The sequence below is a fragment of the Gymnogyps californianus genome, chromosome 2 (genome assembly GCF_018139145.2).
Source record: "Gymnogyps californianus isolate 813 chromosome 2, ASM1813914v2, whole genome shotgun sequence".
Taxonomy (NCBI): domain Eukaryota; kingdom Metazoa; phylum Chordata; class Aves; order Accipitriformes; family Cathartidae; genus Gymnogyps; species Gymnogyps californianus.
In genome coordinates, this window is record NC_059472.1 from 38,140,596 (window position 1) to 38,164,852 (window position 24,257).

The 24,257-nt window shown below is 49.2% G+C and overlaps 1 protein-coding gene and 5 non-coding genes across 7 annotated transcripts in view; 3 read left to right on the forward strand and 3 right to left on the reverse strand.

Annotated features, from left to right (window-relative positions):
- Positions 1 to 2,859, reverse strand: part of TRIM55 (tripartite motif containing 55) — a 38,868-nt gene extending 36,009 nt beyond the window's left edge. Inside the window, exons 1-2 of one of the 2 annotated variants that reach the window (XM_050891363.1) lie at positions 2,671 to 2,859; positions 2,079 to 2,251 (exon numbers count right to left, since the gene is read on the reverse strand). In XM_050891363.1, coding sequence (XP_050747320.1) covers positions 2,079 to 2,251; positions 2,671 to 2,859 — 362 coding nt within the window. The remainder of the gene's footprint in view (positions 1 to 2,078; positions 2,252 to 2,670) is intronic. The other variant, XM_050891364.1, reaches the window with a different exon arrangement.
- Positions 2,860 to 16,735: 13,876 nt separating this feature from the next.
- On the forward strand, positions 16,736 to 16,808 carry TRNAR-ACG (transfer RNA arginine (anticodon ACG)). Its single transcript has one exon. It is a non-coding gene; the product is annotated as a tRNA-Arg (tRNA).
- A 1,226-nt stretch (positions 16,809 to 18,034) lies between these two features.
- TRNAY-GUA (transfer RNA tyrosine (anticodon GUA)) lies at positions 18,035 to 18,125 on the reverse strand. Its single transcript is given in 2 exon segments — positions 18,035 to 18,070; positions 18,089 to 18,125. It is a non-coding gene; the product is annotated as a tRNA-Tyr (tRNA).
- A 199-nt stretch (positions 18,126 to 18,324) lies between these two features.
- Positions 18,325 to 18,397, forward strand: TRNAR-ACG (transfer RNA arginine (anticodon ACG)). The gene has a single exon. It is a non-coding gene; the product is annotated as a tRNA-Arg (tRNA).
- A 1,730-nt stretch (positions 18,398 to 20,127) lies between these two features.
- Positions 20,128 to 20,200, reverse strand: TRNAR-ACG (transfer RNA arginine (anticodon ACG)). The gene has a single exon. It is a non-coding gene; the product is annotated as a tRNA-Arg (tRNA).
- Positions 20,201 to 20,506: 306 nt separating this feature from the next.
- On the forward strand, positions 20,507 to 20,596 carry TRNAY-GUA (transfer RNA tyrosine (anticodon GUA)). Its single transcript is given in 2 exon segments — positions 20,507 to 20,543; positions 20,561 to 20,596. It is a non-coding gene; the product is annotated as a tRNA-Tyr (tRNA).
- Positions 20,597 to 24,257: the final 3,661 nt, after the last annotated feature.

The window sequence follows — 24,257 nt, forward strand, 5'->3', positions numbered from 1 at the left end:
GGTTGTCTTGGGAAGAAACAAGGAGGCAAAGGTCACATCTCACCCTTCCTCTTATGTACCTCTGCCAGATCCCAGCCTTCAGTTTGGAACAGACTGGTACAAAAGGAAGAAGTGGAGAAGACTTGATTTCCCTTGACTTTTTTGTTTCAGTGGGACAGCACAGCGTAAAGCCATGGCAGATCTTGCTCACACTCTCATGGGAGCCTGAGGAACGTTAGGTGGAGGGAGATAAGCAGCTGAGGACTACAAAGTGCCAAATAGTTTAGATAATGCTGCTATGCATTGCCGCTGCTACGTAACTCTGACGATGACTTTCATTCTAAGGACGTACATGAAGGTTAAATAAGCACCTTAACAGATTAAATAAACGAACCTTTTGGACAAATATCTAAGCAAATATATGTTCATATTTGTATTTTTTCCTATTCTCCCTTTTTATTCATCATGTGTTTTACTTCCATGGATTTTAAAAAAACCCTACTAAATCTTTTACATTTCTGTTTAATTGAATTTTGTTCTAATTGCCCACGAACTACTTGAGAAAAGGAGCTGCATTTCTTTATTTTTTAAGTTAAGTTAAATACAACTGTGAGCTGAAAAAACCCCAAAGCCAAGAAAGACATGAGGCCACATATGTCCAGCTTATTTGGCCAAAAGCAAAGTCCACCACCATGGCTTTGCTGATTCATTTCCTCCGAGATTTTCCTGACTAAAATAATATTTGGGTATCAATGACACACACAAGGGTAGCTGACTCTCCCTTGGCACTAAGTGTGAAGGGCAACAGAAAGGACAATTTTAAGCCAACTTTGTGCTCTCTGACGCTTTGGAGCTCCAACCTATGCCCAGTTACAACAGTCCCCGAAGGGATTCAAACAGCCAAGAATAGCCAAGGCCACCATGGGGCTCCGGAACGTTCTCTCTGCCAGTGACTGTCCTCCTCTGCCAAAAGAGGTTAGAAGTGCCCTAAGCCATCCCAGGCACTGGGCTCTGATGGTTGTGTCCACCTACTCCAGCGATACCGTCTCATTGTCCCTGTGAAACCCAGCTCCGTGTTGGGGTGGGATGGGAAGACTATCAGGGAGCACGGCCAGGATTACACCTTCCTTCAGGTGTACAAAACATCTTGCCATACAATACTGGCCCTACGGATCCATGCTGGTGACAAAAGGCAGCTTCCCTGGGTGACAGTGGCTTGCTTGGTGGCCTGGGGCCAGGCTTAGCTTCCCCCTACTAAGTTCCCCATGGTGGTACCATGCATCCGACCCATCCCAGGGAAAGAGAGATGAGAACGCAACATTTTTCTATTGCTGGATCCATTACACATCCGATACGGGCAATTAACATTCAGGAGTAATCTTACTTTTTAGGATTAACCCATTCCTCTGCCCTGAGGTCCTGATTCTTGTGCACAGCCACACAGCACTGATACGTATTATTTCTGGCTATTCCTTCTCTTTTATGGAGTCCTAAACAAGACTTGATTTCATGAGTTCACATCCCAAGCTGACAGGAATGGAGATTTTTTTTTATTGAGTTTTGATCTGACTTGATGATGCAGGATATCTTCTGTGTGAAATTCAGTTTTCTTCTTGTTTGCACTGTCTGTCCCTCAGGATTTTCTAACAAGATTTGAAATTTCTTTCCCTTCTTTAGCATGAGAACACACAGGTTAAAGATGAATAAGAATTGTCTGAACTGTTTTTAAAATAAACGATGTGAACCTAGCTACTTTTCCCTTATTCATGTGAGTAGCCATGCTGACCTCAAGGGCTTTGCTTGCACAGGTAAGTGTTGCTCATGTGAATGAGCATGGCACAATCCTCTGCTATAAGTAGAAGCAGGGAAATCCAGCATCTATTTGGATACGGTTTTCTGTGCTCAGTGAGAGCTGACTTCATTGCACAGAAAACAGACAGGCATGCATGGCAGCATGATCCCTTTCCGCATTTCCAAGAGAGAAAACAACTAAATCAACCTCACGTGCGCCAAACGGAAAGACCAAAGGCCACCAGTCTCCTAAGCCATGTCTGCTTTTGTGGCAAACCTCCTCTGAAGGGCACACATTCACTCATTACCTTGTGGACTCCTGCTTGTAGATGTCAATGATGTTCTCCACCAGCAGGTTCCTCTGCAGCCCGTATACGCCATGCCGGTCGAGGACCACTTCGTGCCTGCAGGAGGGGCAGCGAAAGCGGCCTCCCGATGCCATAGTTGTGCCTCCCCTGGTCGGCAGGTAGGGGTTGGAGGCCTGCTCTTGCCAAGCAGCACAAGGAGAGGTGAATAAGGCCATGCAAAACCACAAAAACCTCTTTCAAAAGCACCGGGGCGAAAACACGCTTGTAGGAATCCGTTTGTCAATATGCCCAAGGAGAGGGTAGCTCCAACAAGCCACCCCCAGGAAAGCGCCCGGCGACTGCAGCGTGAGGGGCTGGTTCCTCAGCCCACACACATGGCCATGTCCCCGCAGCTAACAGGTGACAATTTAATCTGCTGTGAGCTCAGCCCCGGCCCCTGGGGACACTCAACTTCTACTTTAAATCACTCCCCCCCCACCCCGTCTTACAGACTTTTAAAAGCAATCAACCAAAACACGTAAAAAATCTGCTTTTCCATTCATTTCAGCCAGTGCTGCTTGGGAAGCAGAGCTTTCTGCGGGAAGAAACCTACCTGGAAAATGTCGCTGGCGCATTTCCGACAGAGGTTGTGCTGGCAGGGCAGGATGACCACAGGCTTGGTGAACATCTCCAAGCAGATGGGGCAAATCAGCTGTTTCTCCAGGTTATCCATGGTTTGCTGCTCTTTGGAGAAGGACTTGTAGTTCAGGGAGGTGCTCATCCCTAGCTTTTCCAGGGGCATACGCTCAGGATCACGGCCTCGCGGAGGGGTTTCCGGGTTAATTTCCCTTGAAATAAGTCCAAGGCTGAGCTGCGATCAGAGGCTCTCTGGGTTGCTCTGGCCGGAGGACATTGTTTAAACGAGGGGCCGAAGGGAGCCGGGACTGTTTTTAGCAGCGCGGCGTCACAAGATGCCATCCTGCCGTGCCCATATAAGCGCGTGAGAGGAGGACAGGCTGGGACAGGTGACAGCTGGCGGGGGGACGGGGGGGCAGCCAGCGGGGCCCTGGCTCTCCTCACTCGCACATGGCGGCCTTCACCCCTTGAGGAGGAGGGCGAGAGATAAGCAAACGCAATCCGCTCCCCCTCTTATCTCTGCGCGGCGGCGGAGAGCGTAGGGCTGCCCCAATCTGCCCAGCCACACATTGCAGCCTAATAAATACTGTTTTGAGCAAGCAGCTGTGGCCATGAGATGCAGGATGTAATTTTGCCCGTGTGTTTCGACAGGCTCCGGGATCTTGCCTTTCCAAGGTGTGAAGCACACGCAGTTGCTGGAGAAGACAATAGGAGCGATGGCTGCGCTGGAGCTCAGACACTTCAGGGCGTAAACATGTCACCACCTTGAAAACCAGTTAAAAAAAATTGCCTGCCTATAACTGTGCTTAAGTTTCTTCCGGTATGATTTTTTTTTTTTAGGAGCTGTAACATAAGAATCTAACGCGACTATTAAAGCCATTAACTCCACAGCGGCTTAAATATGCACCAAAAACATTGAATTTCCTGATGAGAAAGAGACAGAAGAAATACAGTATGAAAAGCTTTCATTTGTACTGCTAGAGAATAGGTACTAATTGTATATGGTCTCTCTCCGCATAGTTTAATTAAAATATATTTTAGTTTTGGGCACTGCTGTGTTTATATCTGTTTATTAGACACTGATATCCCTCTCAGCTTGGCACTTGTTCCAGAGTTATTTTTAAAATGACAATTTCCCAGATAATTTGTGGCATGTGATGCCTGATCTTAAGGGAAAGCCATCTGTGCTTCTACTTGCCAATAATTTATCACACAACTGTACAAGCAATAAATATCTCATCCTCAAATTTAAGCCAAAGTCCCTGCATGTACTGTATAAAATCACTTTGCCACTGTACTGTACATGTAATCAGAATATTGTCTTCTCTTTTAATCAATTACTACAATACTTCCTCCGTTAAGTGTCTTGTAGAAAGCTCTCATGTTTATTCTACCTCATGACTATATAGGGCTTGCATCTGAAATATGCTATAAGGCGGCTGAGAGAGTACCCTACGCATCCAGGGGCAGACCCCGACTCCAAAGCGGGGCCCTTTATCTGCATGCAACACTAGTCTGGAAACTGTGCACTTCAGGGAAATATAAAAGTGAAGGTTTTCATTGATTTCCGCATGAAAATGAATAATATTATCTGCATGCAATGGCAGTGAATCACATTAAATTAAGTGTATTATTGACTATTTTATTTTCAATGCCTCACACATGTTTGGGCGAAATCCTGTACCCATTCACAGCCCACCGAGCTGGAATTTCCCCTACATAAACATACACATTTGTCAGCAGTCACATAAAAAAAATCAGATTTTTCTGAAGTCTTGCATTCATGGGAAATTTGTGGTAGCTTAGTTAAACCCGTCTGAAATCACACCTTTGCTTTGACTGCCTGGTGCAGACAAGAGCCCGGAGCCAAGTGGGAGAAGCTGCTCCAGCAGCTGAGCCGCAGACAGCTGGGGCTTTGGCAGGGCCGGTGGGGAGTCTTTCCTGGCAGCAGTGAGAAGGTATTTCTCTTCTTCCCCTCCCCTCTGTGGCCGGGTCAGAGGTGACTTTCACGTCTGGAGGAATTTGAATGCCTCATTCCTACCCTCCTAACTCTGAGTCAGCTGCCCCTTGAGCATCAAAACCTGCTTTAATAAGGGGCTTTGAATTAGATGAGGAAAGCTGTCCTTGCCTGGTGAGGCAGGCACTTCCACCTCGCTGCACAGGCAGAAACAGAGAAATTCTGGGAGGAAAAGCTGAGAGTTAGAAATATCAGTGCACAGAAACACCTGCATATGGTGATGTAGGGAAGGGGGTGTTCACGGCATGGAAAAAAGCTGGGGGATCATGCCGCTGCACCGGCCCTTTGGACAACGAACTGAGGCACCTCTCAGGGTGCAGCGTGCCTCTGGGATGTAATTCTGGTGAATTTATACTTAACTGTGGTAGCCCACAAAAGCTTTCTGTTAACAGGCTGAGCGTGACACCTGATGCATCTGCAGAGGACATCTGATGGCAACAAAGTGAGGGACAGTCTACTGCTGGTTTTCCCCTTTTTGTGTGCTGAAGCACGCTAACACGGAACAGATAATAAACAGCACAACCACAAAAAGGAGCCGACAAAACAAAGATAAACCCACCTTCTGTGGCCAGGCCTAAGCTGAAATATTTTTCTGGCAGGAATATGTAGTTCAGACATGCAAAAAATTAGTACAGGTTTTTCTGTCAAAGTATTACAAACCACAGCAGTGATTGCTAGGTAAAGAAACGTAAAGGCTCGGCCACGCTTGCAAAGGCTGGACGAGAAGCGCCAGGAAAGCCACGTGTTGTACGACCATGCTGCAACAAGGAGGGAGAGAAGAGCAAAGCGCAAGAGGCTGCGAAGCCACGGGATAGTCCTGCAGCCGGTCTTCAGAAGGGATTGCTTAGGCTGGGCTTCGAAGGACTTGCACTGAGAAAGAGCCCAGCACACTCTTGTCTCTCCCTGGCAGCCCTGTCACCCTCCTCTTCCTCCCCTTCCACACCCGCAAGGGAAGACCACCAGCATGCGCAGCTGCCCACCTCCAAAGAGTCACCAAACCAAGCCATCTCTCAAGGGACTAACAAAGGGCAAGAGGACCTGCTTTAACCCCACTCCTGGACAGAAACTCTGGATGTCTGCCAGCCATCACCAAGAAGAAAATATCATTTTTCTATGATTTTTTGTTTTTCAGTATTGCTTGCCCAGGAATGTTAGTTGGCTTTGTTGACACAACCAGAACACTAGTTCCTAGAGATATGCTTTCTTTTACAGACATTGCTTCTAACTCCTCTATTTTTGCGGCCGAATAACAGCTTGCGGGCTGTGGACTGACGGCCAGGAGAGCCTGGAAGGCTGGCTGCAAAGCAGCGGGTTTAGGAGAGGGATTTGGAGGAGGAAGGAGAGGTTGAGCGATGTCCAGGTTCAGGTTTCAATGCCATAATGATCCCTGGGTTTTGCATTCACAGAATTCCCCTCTGCAACCTCTTATCTTGTACCAGTGCTGTGAAGCTCTCGTGTGTCAGTCACAGAAAATCTGCCCTATGGCTCTCTTTCATGACTGGAAAACAAAGAGGAAAAGTGTATTTTTGCCAGAGGATAACTCCCACGTGACTCACCTCCCCACCGAGCCCAACAGAGACAAAGCCTGCTCTGCAAGCACCAGGCTCCTTGCCTAGGCATCCTCACCCGGACATGGTGGGTGGCGTGGAGCATCCCGGTCCACGGGGCGACGGTGCCCTGGCCTGCCGCCACCCCACCTCCTGCCTGTCCTCGGGGATAAGCGAGCACCCTGCCACCCCTGCCACCCAGCCCAGGGGCGGGCAGATCCCTCCACCGGCAGCTGCCTAAAGCAGGTGGGCAGCTGCCCATCGTCCCCTGGGCAGGGGTCGACACCCGCCCCCACCCCGCTGCCTCCAGCAGCTCCCCGCACTCCCGAGGCTGGTGGGGCTCACCTCAGGGCTTTGCGCGAGAGCTCAGCTGCTGGAATAGGACAGGGCTGGTGGGTGTCCTTGCAGGGCAAGAGAGGGGAGCAGCCACCACCGTCGCACGGGGGGACCCCCGGACCCACCTGCCCATCTGCCCCCCAGCTTTGCCCTGCCTTGCTCACCTCTGGCGAGAAGTCCTGGCTGCGTGAGCAATACAATATCCTAATAAAAATGAGGCTGCTGCCTCCATTGCTGCCTACCCAAATGTGAGATTTAGAGTAAAATGGCAATGTGGCCTTCCCCTCTCTCCATCCTGCTAACTCTGCTTGTTGTTTTGACTGAAAATATTTGCATTTTTAGCCAAGCATCCCTCGGGGAGGGAGGGGGGAGGCTCTCCATCCTTCTCACCTTTCGTCTGTGCCCATTTACCCTGCAGCGAGCAGTTCCTCAGCAGCGGATGGTGAGCACCAGCATTCCCACCTACAGCTGGCATGTTGCAGAAACTCAAATTTCACTTACATTTGCAACAACTTACTAAGTCAATGAACCAGCTATAAGATGAAGCCCTCCTACCTATACAAGCGCAAACTGCAAACAGTATCTTGCATTTCATGATTTTACTGTGATCACTAAACATCCCACGATAAATACCGAAACTACCCTTGTACGTGACTCAATTTATGCAGTCAAAGAGAGCCTCTGCAACAGAGACAAGTGCTTTCAAAAACAGTTGCCTTTTGAGATTAACATTTTTCCACTCAACATAGATATTTGTCTTTGTCTACCTCATGGGTGATGATAGGCCACATGTGGTCAGTATTTGGAGACCTTCTAAAAACAATCTTGAGAGACGGTTTCAGATCTCCAGAAAAACAAGGACCAGCACAGGAGATAACGACATCTTTCGAAATTTCCTTTTGCACATACAAAATCACAGCAGCCGGGGCAAGCTCAAAGCATTTCTAAGGGTGAGTCACTGGGAGCACATCAAATGTGCAGGAGCACAGGATTTCAGGGACAAGCTACAAAGACCAGTCAGAGGGATGATGTCCGCCCTTGTCTTTTGAATAGGGGATGGACACTGACCTGAGCTGAATCGTGCTCGAAAGCAGCCTTCTCTGGGCTTATCCATGCTCAAGGAGCTTCCACGGTTTGCAGCAGACAGAAACATGGGATAAAAGGGCAGATGAACTAGATTATAATTTCTATTCCAGATTCATCAGCAGTACCAACATAAATTATAGCAGACAAACCTCAGAGATTTGGATTAAAAGACCCTGAAACAGGGAGAGTCCGTGGACGAACTCCATTGGGGAGTCACTCCCACGCGTCATGGCTCTGCCACCGGCAGGACACCAAGCCATGGGGTCGCTGCTCCCGGCTGCCTGCCTGGGAGGAGGAGGGTCCTGTGGCTTCCTGCTGCCCTCCAGCAATGCCAGCAGGCCAGTGTGGACCGAGTGTCACCCAGCCTTAGGGGCCACAGGGAAACAGAAAGCCCTTTCAACAGAAAGTCCTGGTTTCCTCACAGTCTTTGAGACCAGGATGAGAAATGGTGGTTGGGCCATACCCTTCAGGGAGGCAGGGAGACCCTGAGCGGTGATTAAGACGAAGCGTTTATCATCATCTTCCCTGCAATTATCTGTGTTCTCTAAAGTCTCAAAATCAGTGAGCCTGAAAAGCCAGGCTGCCGGTGCTGTGGAATAACAAACATGAGATTAGCGGTTTAGCATCCTCCCGAGCCATACACAACTTTACAAGCCCAGAGGTTCCCAAACCCTCATCCCCTCAACACGTTACTGCTAGAAAGAGATCTACATTTCACAGGCAAGGCATAAAACTATGTCCAAAGCACTGCATGGAGGAAGTACTGCATGTGGGGAAGAAAGAGTGCCGCACTACTGCCTACCTAAAAATAGGTCCTCTCCAGGGCTAGGGACAAGTTTCACAGATAACAGGCACAGGCTTGCTTTTCCACACCCCCAAATATGCCCTGCAGTGAGACTGAGATGTGAAGGAAGAAAGGATATAAATAAAACAAAACCAGTTAGAAAAATGGGAGAACACACCAGTTAGAAAAGTGGGAGAATCCCACTTCCTGTTGGAGAGTAAGAGACCAAGTGCTTTACTGTTTTAACAGTCCCCCGCTTTTCAAATGCAGCCCTGACCCTTTCTCCTCTACTTTGTTATCACAGCATCCCATGGGACCCTGTTCGTAAATCATCACTACATGTCTCCCCTGCTAGCAGAGAGGAAGGAGTGACGGCTCCTCCCCAAGTTCCTGCATTTTATGGAATAACATGGGTGTTAGGTGCTGGGTTAGCAGCAGAGGAGTCGGTGCTGTGACAGCGGGGCTGGACCCAGGTGGCACAGCCCGGGCAGTGCTAGGGGGCCTCCTGAGCATACAAGAATTTAAGAAAAAGGTGATTGCAGAGTTTTAACAGTAGGAATTTTGACTGGGGGACAGATTTGATTTCTGCTCTGCCCTTAGCAGGCCGTAGCACTCCTCTTTAAACCCCGCTGCTGCAACCCCAGCTCTGTTGTTAGGAAAGGAGAGTGATGTTCAATAGAGAAGCAACTTGCGTTTCACAGCACAGTTCCAGCTCAGGCTTCCCAGCTGGCGTCAGCTCATCACTTCGCAGAGATACAGCCCTGTCCCAGTGTCAGGTTTCTCCCCAGGCTTGGTCTGCTCAATATAAGCCACTCTTGATGCTATTTCAGTATGTGCTCTCCATAGCTTAGCTGGCAGAGCAGAGGAGTGCAGGTATTTTTTTTCTCCAGGACAATGCTGAGGTCTCTCAAAGGAGAGACTGGTTTTAAGGTTATACTCAGCACATGACTTTACACCACATCAGAGCCCTGCTGAGACTTTGTCCCAGCTCCCTAGGCTGGTCTAGGTTACCTTTTCATCCATCCCCATCTTGAGGGTCATCCTCCAGGACAGAATAGAGATTCAGTGCTGGAAGATAAAGGATTGAACTTTATGGTATTACAGCTAAACAAAAATACTGTGTGTGGGGGCAGGAAGGTTTTCACACAGCAAGGCATTACCTGAACTGGTCAAGCGGTGACTGGTGACGGAGGTGGTACCTCTGTTCTTCAGCTTTTTTTTTCAAACTCTTCTGTTTTCCTTTCATGTATTCCTTTGTCCTGTAAATGCTCTTTAGGCATACAGCAAAACCAGCATGACTATTCATTTCTGAGTGCCAATGCCTTTTTTTCTTTTGAAAGTCAGATTAGAAGAGCAAGTTTGCCTTTTGGCCATTTTCCAGCCAAATTCTTTCCCCCACTCCCTCACATGAGATTCACGTGAGCATAGGGGAGCACAATGCATGAGAGAGAGATGCAGGTGGTTGCAAGGACAACAACAGCTGGAAATGCCTTCAAGCTGGGCAGGAGTTGAATGAATGCACTTTAAGCCATGATCAGGGATGTCATCCACTGCGACATTGTGTTCATTGTACCAAGCAGCAGTCTATTAGATTAACGTCCTTTTGAATTATCACTTCAGGAAGCATCTCAAGCACGCTGGCCCATGTCCGCACACGCGGTGTTGCGTCCCCCTCTCCCATCAGGCTGTTCCCTAGGAGTCAGCCTTTCTGATTCTGGCTGAGTTTAGGGAATGCAAGGGAAGAAAGGGCGAACAGCAAGTCCTTTGGCCACAGAACAAATCAGATTTCAGGTGCTTCTTCAAAGGCTTTGACCTTGCCACAGAAGGAGCAGCTTTGCAGTAAAATCTGTGTTTTGCATGGGCTGCCTGAGGATGCACATATCTCACCGTGAAGTCCTATACCCCTGCAGTCAGGGTTGGGCAATATGAAAGAGTAGTTCATGACAGCAAACTGCATCATAATAATCTGATACCACGATCTGGGGAGAAGACAAAGAGTTTGGGGCTTTCTCTCCCCCCTCTACCCCCTTTCTCCCCCGGCCTCCACCTCACACAGCCAAGTACAGCCTGTCCCCAGCCTGGAGGGCGACCCAGCCATCAGTGGGGAGGGAGGCTGCTCTGGCGCAGACAAAGTCAGTCCTCTGATGGATTTGCTTGTTGCGAGTTTCGCCTCCTCGTGTCACTTGTGTTGCTGTTTTTCTAATGCCGTAGGGTCAGATCTCCCTCATCTCTGCCCCATTGCAAGTGTGCAGGGAATCTTACTTCAGGGAAACCTTAGGAGGTGACAAGCTGGAGCAGTACACAGCGTGTTTCTGCTGCTTCTGATAATCCCAAAGACTGTAATGCAAACATGAGAGGGATGATAATAGATTTATGTATGGGTAGACTACAAATCACATCTCTTCCAGTTACCTACGTAGTATGGCCTTGGTGCTATTTCCATCCCTAATCATTGCTATGAAGCACTTCACAGTGAGGCAACAGCTTTGCAGCAGCATCGCATTGTGCAGAAATTTGTATTCAAGGTGCCTTTTAGGCCTTGGTTCCCCATATTCCAGACTGATGCATCTGCCACTTGCCATCACGCTGCCAGGACTGGAGCTGCTGCGGGATCCTGCCGGGAGTCTCTCTCGGGACCGCATCTCTCATCCTTTGATAGCTCAGCTCCCAGTGTGGAGGGCTGTGGTGCTTTCAGAGTAATCCTTAGTCACTGGTTCCAATTCCAGCTCAAAAGAGAGGGGGTTTTGGGGTGGGGAGGAAGGTTTCTGCTCATCACTGGGCTTCTTATTGGACCCCTGACAGACACCCTGAGGAACCTCAGGAGTCAAGGCTGGGGCCGATCTCTCATTCCACACCAAACAGTGTCCCCAGTTACCTCTGCCAGCAGACGGTATCTCTGCCATCACTGACCTCCACCAGAAGTACTCACTCCTGCAGCCAAAATGGGGAGGTATGGCTATCACTATCCTTTAGCACTCTGGAGAACATGCCATGGAGCCTGACATGAGTTAGGTGGCCACAGGGTAACAGTTCACTGTAACCTTCAGCAAGCAATGCCAGTGGGCAACCAGTAACAGTGAAATCCCACTTAATCCAGAAGAGATGAAGCAAAAAAGCAAATAAAATAATTTATCCATGAAAAATCCATTATTATCCATCCAAAATAGATTATATTTATGGAATACTTAAAAAAGCTAAACAGACTCCTACCCTTACTCGTCTAAACTGGCAAGACCTCTCACCCGTCACCAGCTGGTGTGCAGGTGATTGCCCTGAGAAGGTACAGTGCTTCCTTAAAAGCTTCCTCTGCATGTCATGGCTCATGTTGCATTCATTAGGTGCTCCTGATATGTCAGGTCTCATAGCCAATTCCTTCGGCTCCTGGCAGATATTAGTCTGAAATGTGTCCAGACTGGCTGCTGATTCCCAGGGACTGAAGTCAGCCATCTTTCACTTCCAGGGAAGTATAAATGTCTCTTTAACAAGCCAGGTGTCACCCAGTCAGGCATGAAGAAGGTGACAACTCTCCCATCCTTTCTCTGGTGATTTCTTAACGTGTTCCCATGTGAAATGCTCTTTACACCTGACCCTCACAGGTTGCACCAAGCTGGAAGTTGAGAAATAAAGCACCTGAAGGGGCCAACGTGTAGAGCAGGGAGCTCCACTTTTTTCCATCTTGGGGATCCCATTTTCATCCTTTCCCTCACTTTACAGCTGGGGAGCGTTTCTGAGGGAGGCGTGCCCGTTCAGCGTGTGGGAGGCAGTGGGATCAGTGCCTCTGCTCTCCAGCCCTGGGCTGGTGGTGTCCCCATTCCTCCCTCGTCCCCACGTGCTGCAGGAGCTGTGCAGGGGGGCAGAAAAGCGCTGGGCCATTTCCTCCCAGTTTAGGGAGGAAACTGTGCTGCCAGCTGGCTAACGGGTATCTCTGTGTGGTCCCTGTGTGAGGCCACTTTGTAAAACTGGAAGGAGAAAGTTTTCAGAGGCAAGTGGAAGATGCAAAGGGAAAAAGACATGATAACAGGGTAAGAAAGGAGACCGTGTGTGCATGCACAGCAGTAAGTCCCAGGATGTCATCTGCATTGAACAAGCCCTTTGAAGTGATTCCTCAAGCCCAGCACAACTCCCCCACCTCCTCTTCTACTTCGCAGCCCCACAGTAACCTGCTTTTCATCCTTCCCACATCAACCTTCAGCTCCTTTATCCTTTTCCATGAAGGGAGTGGACTGTCTCACCTTCTCCCTGAAAAGACAAGTCCCGTCAACCAAAGAGCACCCTCCGCTTGAGCAGGCAGAAACCGCTCCCCTCGCTCCTGATCCCCGCACTAGCTTGAAGCAAGACGTCCCCTCCAAACCAAGGCTGACTAGGCGCACACACTTTGCCGTATGCCCACCAGAATAACGATAGCAGGCAGGGCAAAGAAGAGATGTTTACATCATTAGAGAAAAAAAAAAGAAAAAAAAGAAAAAAATGGTGGCATTCAGGCGTCGAGCCAGTGCCTTTCCCATGACAGCACTCTGGCTTAGCACTTGAGCCAAGGTATTGTTAACTAGCCAGGTAATGCTAAAGGAATGAAATCTTATTTTTGCCAAGAGGAAAGGCCAGCGTGTCTCCTGGATAGGGAAGAAATAGGAGGAGCTCCATACTAAAGTGGTGGACCTCCCTGGAAGGGAAGAATTTGGGTTTTTAGGAGGAAATTAGACATGAGAGGTGCTTTGTTCCCCCATGAGGAAATACTTCTTGGTCAACACAGCCTGAGGTGTAAGGTGTGGAGGAAGATAGGCTCTCTGCTCCTCACTGTGTCAGGAGAGCCTGTGGCAAAATGCCTGGATATGAGGGAATGGCCTTGCTGATTTAATCTTCAAAGCCAGTAACTGAAGCCTAGGCTTCTCTCATTTCTCCGCCTACCTCTTTTATAAGTTTATCTATCTTGGCAGCTGTGAGTAAATGTTTTTATTTGCTTTTTGTCTTAACCTGTCTTGAATTAAGTATGATTTCAGTGTAATTGGATACTAATGACTCGTTCCTTGCCAAAGGATGTGGTAAATCTCCACGTAGAGCTTGGGGCACCTTACAAGCACTCTCGGTTGCCAGCTTGTTCTCCGTAATATCCAAAGCATTACTGAATGTGCCTTCTTTCAGCTGCAGGGCCCCCCCTGGACAGGCAATAGCCAGGAGAGGAGAAGTGTCTTCTAGAGATGTATCACCCCTTCTTGTTTCCAGCTCTTACCTGTATTCACTCCCTCCCTGGGCCACTAGCCTGATTTCCCAGCTCTGGCTCCAGCTTCCTCCAGGCATGAGGATGGTTCCCTGCTTGACCAAGGTTTCACCCCAAATCATTATCCTTGGCTGCAGCCCTCTCCTGGGTTTGAGCAGGGCCCGTCTCACTGGGACCTGCTTTCCGAATTGCAGGGCGCCACAACACAGCTGTTCTTGCACGCAGTACGTGCCCCGTTAGGCAAAACTGAGTGGCCTTGTTTGCTCAGAGCAATTCTGTTAGAAGTGCATGGAAATCTGAGAAACTAGCCTTTTTTAACACCATCCTTTGTCCCATCATCGCAGCAGGGGTAACATCCCTGGGATCTCTGAGCAAATACCTGGGAGCCCTCTATCCTGCCTGGCCCAGGCATGTGGTGGATCATCTCTCTGGCTGCCAACTGCAGGAATATGTGCAAGTCCAAGCTGCCCAACTAGAAAAAGGCGCTACCACCACCCCTGCGAACTCCTGTTTGCAATTACATTCTTCCTGTTGTTATATGCCCACCAGCCATTTGGACATGCTCACCCTCTTTCATTCACTTTGTGGTTTTTCATGATTAATTCAGGGGAAAAAACCAAAACCCATCTGTAAAGAGGAGTTCTTTGCAAGTCTCTGCTTATGAAGGAGCTGCTCTCCTCAGTGCTTACCCCTCTGCACTGGCCTGGGGCAATCAGGAGGAATTTGGCCTCATCTTCACCGCCCACCTAACCAGCACCTGCAAAAAATAACGAGAGCAAGAAAGAAAATGAAGAGAGGATGGAAATAACAGATCGGAAGTGAGGTGTCTGCGGAGGCAGATGGCGGCTCTACCTCTCACCTACTGGATACCTTCTCCATTTCTCACACCTTGCTCCCACTCCATGTCTTCTGCTTCGTTGTCTCAGCACGACACTCCTCCTTCGGGCTGCAGTTTGACAAGCAACTGCAGGCAGCTGAGCCGCTCTGGCCAGCAGGATGGGGCAGCCTGTGCCTCTTGCCTTCCTCATGCTGGCCCTGGCTGCAAGGTCCAGTCCCCTCATTTGCACCAGCTGAGCTGATTTGCCTCACTGACCGTTAGAAAATCACCCACTATTTTGCTGAATTATCAAGTTGACTCAGGTGCCTGGAGTGACCACAGACCACCAGAGCAAGGACAAGGCAAGTTGCGTAGCTGAGCGCAGCACGGAAGAGGGGAGAAGTGAGACCTTGTTACTTTGGAGCAAGGAGCTGCTAAACTGGCCCATCCTCCTTTCAAACTTCACCCTCAACATCCTCATTGTTATCCAGAACGTAATACCTTCAGTACCCCACAAGATGGTCCATGACTTGAAGGAGCGCTCACAAGCAAGTCAAGCCAAAAGCCATCATTTATCACAGTAGTCTGGCAAAATCACTGCTGCTGAGGGAGGTACAGTAGCAATGCGTGTTCAGATAGGGTTGCGGTGATTAACGTCTGTCTCCAACAGCTCCCGGCATTTTCCCTGGCAGCAGGTTACATGAATCCCATCCTGCTCCTAAGGAATGGAAAAAAGACCCGTTCGTGTTTTTTCATGCTCCCTAATGTCCAATACTGGCTAACTGGGTTTTTTTGTTTGCCTAATGAAGCTAGGGCTAAATATGCAGAGTTTGTTTTCAGTAGCCGGGCTCTCTCCGGCACAGCCCTGTTTATGAAAGCCTGAATGGATAAGTGTCAGGCCAGAAAAACAGCAATCAAAGGCTACCATCAGAAAGAACCCAGCAGCTCACTGACACCCAGGTTGTTATCAATGATGGGCCAACACGTTTGGCTGCCGTAAGGTCAGCGAAGGGCTCAGAAAAGGAGGCAGCAAGTGTCACCAAGAAGTCCTGAGGCTGAATCCAAAATGTTACTAATCTGTGAGGTGTTCCTTGGCTCTCCCTGGAAAAGCAAAACTTACTTTGCATCTGATTGACAAGAAAAAACTGGAAAACAAGTTCTGGGATGTTGTGGCCTTTGCGGAGCATACCAAGTGACCAAGACCACAGTCACTGGGACACTGGTCTCCTTCCTGAAGCACCAACATGGTGCTTTGTACGGATGCAAAGGCAAAGCCTGTCTTGACAGTCCAAGGAGCATTGTCTCTGACAGCTGAGCTGCAGGAAGAAAATATGGGGTACGGACCAAGAGTAACTCAGAGGTTGGGGCAGGAACCAACGTGCAGACATGAGTCAAGCATGTTGTCACGGGAGAGGTATCGGTGTGACAGTGGAGCGGGGGTTACCTGGAAGACAAGGTGCTGATGCTATCTCGCTACCTTCAGAGCTGCCCTTATCCCTCCGAACAGATCAGCTCTGCATGGCACCACGCAGCCTGTCCCAGCCCTGCAGGCCCTGTCTGTCTGCTCTGGCATCCTTCTGTGGAGGCAGGACCAAGCGTGGGGTGAAGGCTACAAGGCTCTTCTGCTGCAGCGTCGTGGAAGCTGAGGCAGATCCCACCTCCTCCTCCCACTAGCTGGGATTCCTCCTCCAGTCACCACGGGAGCAGGCAAGCTCTGCTGACCCCAATGGCTGCTGGGTGTGGGGGGAACAAACTTTATAAGCGAAGGGGCATGACACAACTCCCAGCATTAGGGAACTGGACGATACTATGATGTTTTCCTTTTTTTCCTTTCGGCATACATATTGCAGCAGGTGACACGACACGACCTGTTCCCAGCTTGCCAAGCTCTTCGTCACGGTAGAGCAACATCAGATGACGGAGCTCGGACCCGGATGCCGGTGGGCAAATGGGATTTCCACTGCACAACTTCCACCCGCCGCCGGAGAATTTCGGTTCCCCCCCAACCCCCCTTCCAAGAACAACAGCGCAGCAAAGATTTGGGACGGGAGCGGCACCGGGGGCCCAACATTTAGGGACCAGGGTGTGCAGGACTTCGCTCCTGCCCAGCAGCCCCACGTTTTGGCGGCGTTGGGCGTCGGTCCCGACACCCCCCTCCCCGGGGGGCTCGAGCCCCCCGGGGAGGGGGGGTGTCGGGACCGACGCCCAACACCGCCCGCGCTGCCCGCTATCGCCGCTAGGGGCCAGTGGCGCAATGGATAACGCGTCTGACTACGGATCAGAAGATTGTAGGTTCGACTCCTGCCTGGCTCGTTGAGTTCTTTTTTTTATTTTTTTTCGCCTTCCCGGCCCGCGTTTCCCTTGAGGTTCCCCCCAACCGTGCATGGATGGAGGGAAAAGCGGGAAGCTTGGGGGACACACACACCCCCCCCCCCCCCCCCCCAAAACCCAAACGATTGGAAAGCCGGAGACGCGGATTGCCTCATTAGGGGATTCCTTTAATTAAGTTGGTACCCGCACATCCTGCTCAGCATCCTTAGGAGCTTTCAACTGGGTCAACTCCATCTCCAAAGAGATTTATTTTAAAAAAATCTTGCTAATTACATGGAGCTTTCCCAGCCCTACTGGGAACCTCCAGCACGCAAGTCTATTCCCAGCATCTTCCAGTTTTCCACTGTCACGCTCCAGCTCAACTGACCCAGAGGATGCTCGCTCATCTGGCTCCTGCTGCTGAAACGGGGCTGGTTTGGCTGCTCTGGGGAACATCCTGGGGAGCTAAAAATTATGTCTAAGTGCCCAGTACATCAGTTGAGAGAGCTGCTGTTAGCTGAGTGATAACTGGATAGATCTGGTGACCCTGAAATCCCACTTAACTCAAGCCAAGTGAAGAGTAGGCACAAACAGAAGTGTGTGCTTACAATATTCAAAATAGATACACTGACAAGAGTACCTAAGTCAAGAAATAATAAAGTTTCAGATACTAACAAAATCAGGAAAGATGCTCTCTCATTTCCAATGTTTTCCCACCTGTGTGATCAGCAGGACATCTTGTCCGTGCACATGCCACGTATCTCAAAATGCATCCATCAGCCAGCACCTCGTCATGCAGGAACATTTTCACCATCTCTCCTTTGAAATCCTCCAGGCAGTCTGAAAATTTTTATCCTTATACTCCTAACTCCCCTGAGATTTATTCTATTATTTCCCCTTTCTCCAGGAGAAGAAACAGCTTTTGCTTGAAGTGCAAACGAACCTTTTCTTACAACACAGGAGCTGAAAATTTCTTTTTGTTGGAGCAGGTGTCCCCCCCGTACCCGTCAGGCCATTTAACAACACCTGATCCATCTGTTTGCCTGCCCGCCTCACTCTGGTGACCCAGTGTATCAGAGTGAAATGGCCCGACGGGCCAGGCCGGGAGAGAGGCGGTAGATGGGCGGGAGCGGCGGCCGCGCCCCCGTCCATCACCGAAGGGACAAAAAAGTCAAATTCTCTCAGGAGGGCGGGGAACAGAAAAAAAAAAAAAAAAAAATTTCAGCGTCTCCTTCGAGCCGGAATCGAACCAGCGACCTAAGGATTCCCGCGGGGCGCCGCCTCTACAGTCCTCCGCTCTACCAGCTGAGCTATCGAAGGGACCCGCCAGCCGCCCCCCAGCGGCCGCCCATGGTGCCCGCCCCGCCCCCGCGCGGAGGTTTTTTTTTTTTTGAGCATGCGCCTTGCGAGGGCGGCGCGGGGGGTGGGGGAGGAGGGGAGCGGCGCATGCGCCGGGCGGGCATGCCGAGGGAGAGGGGGTTGGCTGAGTGGGCGGCGGCTGGGGTGGGTGTCGCGTGCGGGGCCAGTGGCGCAATGGATAACGCGTCTGACTACGGATCAGAAGATTGTAGGTTCGACTCCTGCCTGGCTCGGGTGCGCTTTTAGTGCCTCGGTTTGGTTTGCCTTGCCTTGCCTCGCCATGCCGCGTTTTCGCTTGCCCGCAGAGAGGAAAACCGCACCGGCCTGGCATCTCTCCCCTCCCCAGCAGGCGCCCTGGGGTCGGCACCAAAACCCCTTCGTGCTTACGCGGAAGCTTTCAGCGCACAGAGCCCCTAGACTTGCACTTTTGCAAAAAAAGCTATTTTTTTTCCTTTTAAACAGACATCTCCCACATTATGTATTCACCAGAAGGTGTGCCAGATGCGACTCCCAATTACTATGTTACATGAGTGTGAGCAACAAGCAGAAAAATGAGGGTCTCAAGGACTTTGCATGACATGGGGGGTGCCCTTTCTTTGTGTTGCCTCTCGCCTGTCTGCACACCCTTGTATTGTGACCACCACCAGCGCCATTCACAGACATAGCAAAATAAAGGATGGCGATTCCAAACATCAGAAGCACTAACGAGCTACCTCGGTTGTTTATTCATAACAACATGAACCACTTTTTATAGTAAACTTGTACTGAATCCACAGATTGTGGCCACTCTGAAGCTGTGGAGTATTCTCAAATCTAAACATTGGGGATGCCTTCCTCGCCTCTCCTGGTTGCAAGCTATTCTTTATGTGCTGCATAGCCTTTATATACATCAAAAACAGGTTTTTGGAAAATCACACACTTTTCATTCAACTGCACAACAAGCATGCTCTCGCACTTCTCAAGACTAATGGATAATCACTATGAAAATAATAGTCTTCATCACAGTAGTGTTGCTTGCTGCCTTCAGAGACCTCATGGTTATTTTCTGTGATGTCATTCTGTCGTGGTTTAACCCCAGCCAGCAACTAACCACCATGCAGCCACTCGCTCACTCCTCCCCCCTCCCAGTGGGATGGGGAGGAGAATCAAAAAAAAGTAAAACTCGTGGGTTGAAATAAGAACAGTTTAATAACTAAAGTAAAATAAAATACTAACAATATTAATAATAAAATATTATAACAATAATAGTATTGAAAACTAATATTAAAAAAAAAGAAATAAAACCCAAGAAAAGACAAGTGATGCACAATGCAATTGCTCACCACCTGCTGACCGATGCCCAAGCAGCGATCCACCCCTCCCGGCCAACTTCCCCCTGTTTATATACTGGGCATGACGTTCCATGGTATGGAATACCCCTTTGGCTAGTTCAGGTCAGCTGCCCCGGCTCTGCTCCCTCCCAGCTTCTTGCACACCTGCTTGCTGGCAGAGCATGGGAAACTGAAAAGTCCTTAACTTAGGATAAGCGCTACTTAGCAACAACTAAAACATCAGCGTGTTATCAACATTATTCTCACACTAAATCCGAAACACAGCACTGTACCAGCTACTAAGAAGAAAATTAACTCTATCCCAGCCGAAACCAGGACACATTTGTAAGACTAACTGCACTGTGTCAGGCTGATGATGAGCGCGCTGCTCCTCTCATAGGACCTAAAGGATTTTTCGCTGTGTAATTTATTGGTGCATTAATTGGGTTCATTTGTTGGCACAGTTAATAGGAGACGCGTACTTAGATAGTTTTGAAACTTTAAGCCTAGCTGGTGTTTTGCTTTGGGCGACACAACAATCCAATGATGTGCCGGGCGTATAAATGGTGTTAAATGATGAGCTCGGACGAAAAGCAACCCTCTCCGTGTGTGAAGGTGTTTAACGGCGACGGGAGAGGAACGAAAAACGTATGCGAGCCAGGCAGGAGTCGAACCTACAATCTTCTGATCCGTAGTCAGACGCGTTATCCATTGCGCCACTGGCCCCGCGCACGAGCTCTCTTTCCTCGCTCTCCTGCATACCCCAGCACCCGAGCGCAGGGCCCCCGCGCCCCGCCCGGCCCCAGGGCCCCCCGCCCGCGACCCCGCCCGGCACAGTGCGCCCCGCCCCGCCCCGCCCCGCCCCGCCCCGCCGGCAGGAGGCGCTCCCGGCAGACCTTGCCCCGCCGCGCACCCGTCCCCGGCCAGGGCTCACGCCCACCCTAGGGCTGTGCGCCCCGCGCATGCGCTGCGCCGTGCCTACGCGAGCCGTGCTGGGTTCTTGGCGCGTGGCGGAGGAGGAGCGAGCAGGTCCCTTCGATAGCTCAGCTGGTAGAGCGGAGGACTGTAGTGGCGCCGCCCGCGGGAATCCTTAGGTCGCTGGTTCGATTCCGGCTCGAAGGAGACGTAAATGTTTTTGTCTTCTCCGGCGTGCAAAGTGCTTTTGAACAGCTTCCCTTTAACCAGTTGCAGATACAGTTATAGTTTTTCTCTAAGAGATCCAGCTGCAGGGCAGAGCCTCTCTGCTGTGACTCGCTGACTCTCAGGAGGAGCTATTGCTGCGGGAGTGGAGGACGCGGTGCCTGCGGCATGGCCAACACCTCGTTCATTTTTAAAGGAAAACAAGATGTATGTTGTTCTTACTCCAATTTATCGCAAACCCTCACAAAGCAAGTCAGTGCAGGAGGGTACCTGTTGAGATCCCTTCGTCTCCTTGCAGTTAATTAGGATGTTGAAATTCTGAGGGTCTTTTTTCCAAACCTCCTCTCCCCTCCCTCAAATATCCAGATGCTATTTTTCCAGAATAAGGAAGTATCTATACATCTACATACTGCCACAATAGGGATACATTTTCAAATCGAGCCAGGTGACACTTAGCACGTGTTAACTCTCTCCGCTAGTGGGAAATTGCGTGTCTTCACCAGTGTCTTTCTATTATCTTGTAGGTGTCAGATCCCATGCAGTTGTCCCATGTTATTGCCTTCCCAGCCCTGGGACGGGTGACGCTGGCACGAAGGACTGAGTCCTCCTGTATGAAACTCTGCACCCGTTCATCTTTCTCAAAGTGAAATGAGATGCTGGATGTGATGATTTAGCTGACTTTAGTTCGTCGAGGGAAGGAAGGGAATTACTTTAATCTGTGGTCTTTCTCTCTGCTTTGTAACAGCACAATGAACATTTTCTTTTCTATAAAAAATGATAGCATAGAAAAAAATCAGTAATTTTAACTGTGCTCGGTTTTGCTTGCTTCATCATTTTTCTTTAATGATTTTATTCTAAAGAGAGGCAGAAATGTAGTTCTTTTTGAGTGAAATCATACCCATACTTTGGATATTCATTCTGAGGGAAGGTAAGTAATGAAATTAAATTACTTACAATTATGTTTGATGTTTTTTGGATTAAGCAGAGTGGTTTATTGCACAAACTTCTTGTGGGGAGAAAAGTGCACAAACTACCTAAATAACTGGTTATGCTGATGGTAGGCCTAAATCTTCTACGATGCCTCTTCCATTTGGTATTTTGCGTGAATCTGGGTATTGAGGTAATATCTAAACATGCAAAAGGACAGCTCTTTGAGAATACATCCAGCCAAACCAGTTGCCCCTTGTCCATTTTTCAAATGCTTGGGCTTCTGTGGTGACAGAGACAGGATACCATCCTAGTGAGAAATACTCCTGTCTCGTAGCAGGCCCAGATTATCTGGCACTCTGCGCTGGCTCTTGGACAGATGCAAAACCCCCGAGTGAGACGCTGGCCCCAGGGAAGTTCACAGGACGTCTGCCATTGTCCTCAGCTGCATCACGGTTTCACTCTCTGCGCGCGCCCTTTGCTGGGGGAAATCGTTCCGTACAGGAATTGATGCCAGTAAAACTACTGTTACATCACTTCATCACACTGCTGACTTTTTTTATGTAGACAAGCATTCTGCGTTATATAAAGGATTTGCAGCGTGCGGCTATAGTCCTGGCTGCTTTGCATAGGTAGGCGCATTTGCTGCAATCCAAGACCTAGTTCCTCTTTGGGGAAACCCTGAGTTGCCGCTTGCCACTTGTCAGGGTGCAAAGCTATAATTTTGGACAGCTGTCTCAACAGCTTCTCTAGCTGTTACCGGAATGAAGTTGTTGACAGTGTGGAAAAGTAAAGGGAGTGCTACAATTCATACATACAACCTTTATTAGTCAGAGTGGTGGACAGCAAAGGTAGATTTGAATATATAGTATTTTACATACAAATGAATGCAACAAAACAGAACAAAAATCTGAGGATCTGTACATTTTGAGAAGATTAATGGGCGTGCAACTGAACTTTACACAGAAACAGATCATGTAAGCATAGCTATGTTCACGTTAGGAACTTTTCTGAAAAGCAAACAAATGAGTAAAATCACATTGAAGAGCTAAGTCCTGAAATCCTTATTCATCCTTTCTCCATGTGTCCTCAGAATAGCCGACCATGACAGCAGTGAAAGAGGCAAATGCCCTGGTACTCTGAAAACTAAGTTTCCTCTTTAGAATTAAACCATGGGTTCAGACACTCAGATTTTTAAGCTGCAAGTCCTGGAGAACCCCCTCAGAAGCTTGGTCACTGGTTTGTTCTGAGGTTTTGACTAACTGAGATAATACGTTGTGGCTCTTCTGTACAGATCCCCATGTCTGTAAAAGGGCTTTGCAAACATGCAGCAGCTTGTCCATCTTTGCATCACACTGCGAGAGCGAGTCATAAATCTTGCCCAAGAAAAATCTCTCATTTAGAAAGAGCGAGTTAGAACCACATGACTTGCGGTACATCTCAAGCCCATGGAGATAATTTCCTTGATTTCAGTAAACTTTGGCTCTGGCCCATCGAGTTGGGTCCTGAGGGACATCGAAGGTGTTGCATGTGAAAAAATTCCCCAATTTTTTTTTTGCTAATCTGGGGTTTACCTTTCCCTCCCTGGCTTTAGGCCTGCTCTGTAGCTGTTGTTGAAATGAAGGGTGCAATTCTCAGTGACTTCCACGGGACCAGGAGGAGGGACTTCACACAGGAAAGGATTCCACGTATAACGTGTAGCTTTACACTAGACTTTTCTCCCAAAGCCTTCTCCAACTCTCTGCTGGAAATAGTCACTACGTAGCACTTGCACACTTTCACAGCAAATTTCTCTCCCAGACAGTGAAGCTTAGGAAATCACTTTGCCTGCAGATTCATTATGTACTATGTGCTCTCCCTACTCCTTCGTTTGGTGATAACATCTTACACCAGAGCAAACACCATGCGAAGGGGAACAGTGAAGAAAGCCAAAAGATGCGTGTGTGCGCTAGGGCGAGTGGGTGCTGGTGTCCCCCAGCACGTACCCAGTGAGCTGTGCTCTGCCCGTCTCGCAGCACTAGCACCCCAATGCACATGCTGTCTGATCCGGCCACCCAGCGGGAAGATGTGCAGCACTTGGCTACCGCTGGGAACGTGCCTTCTGGGGTCGCATCTCCTCAGCGGCAGGATGGTGTCACCAACCCCCCTCCCCTGGGACTACCAGGATGGATGGGCATATCCCCCCGGCACTGCTGGGCAGGCAGGACGGCGGTCTGGATTTATGTACATACGAGTGGCCTCCAAAATTATTTGCAACACGCAACTGAGGACAAAGAGGAGCCCATGGGTAGGAGGGGAGCGAGTGCCTGTGCACAGCCCCAGCCATGCCAGGACCTCCCTTCTTCTCTGAAGCAGAAAAATAGGGCTATTTCCGAGGGCAATGTGAGCGTTAGCTGGCCCCAGTGCCTGCGCCTGGAGAAGAGATATATAACCTGAACTGGAATTAATGGCTTTTAAAATGTCCATGTGTTACGAGAACTTTAAAGAAATGTTGAAAGTAGTATTTCTTGACTTTGGAGTTATAGCTGGTGCTATGAAACACACTCTTTTCCCATATATTTAGCTGCCACTGAATGACACTTGATGTGAAAGGTGAGAATAGAAGGAAGATAATAATGTTTCACAACCGCAGAATCCAATTTTAAGGAAGGGAATAACACTTTTGACTAGCTATATATTCACTGGTCTATATAATTTAGTGGTACATTACGTCCCC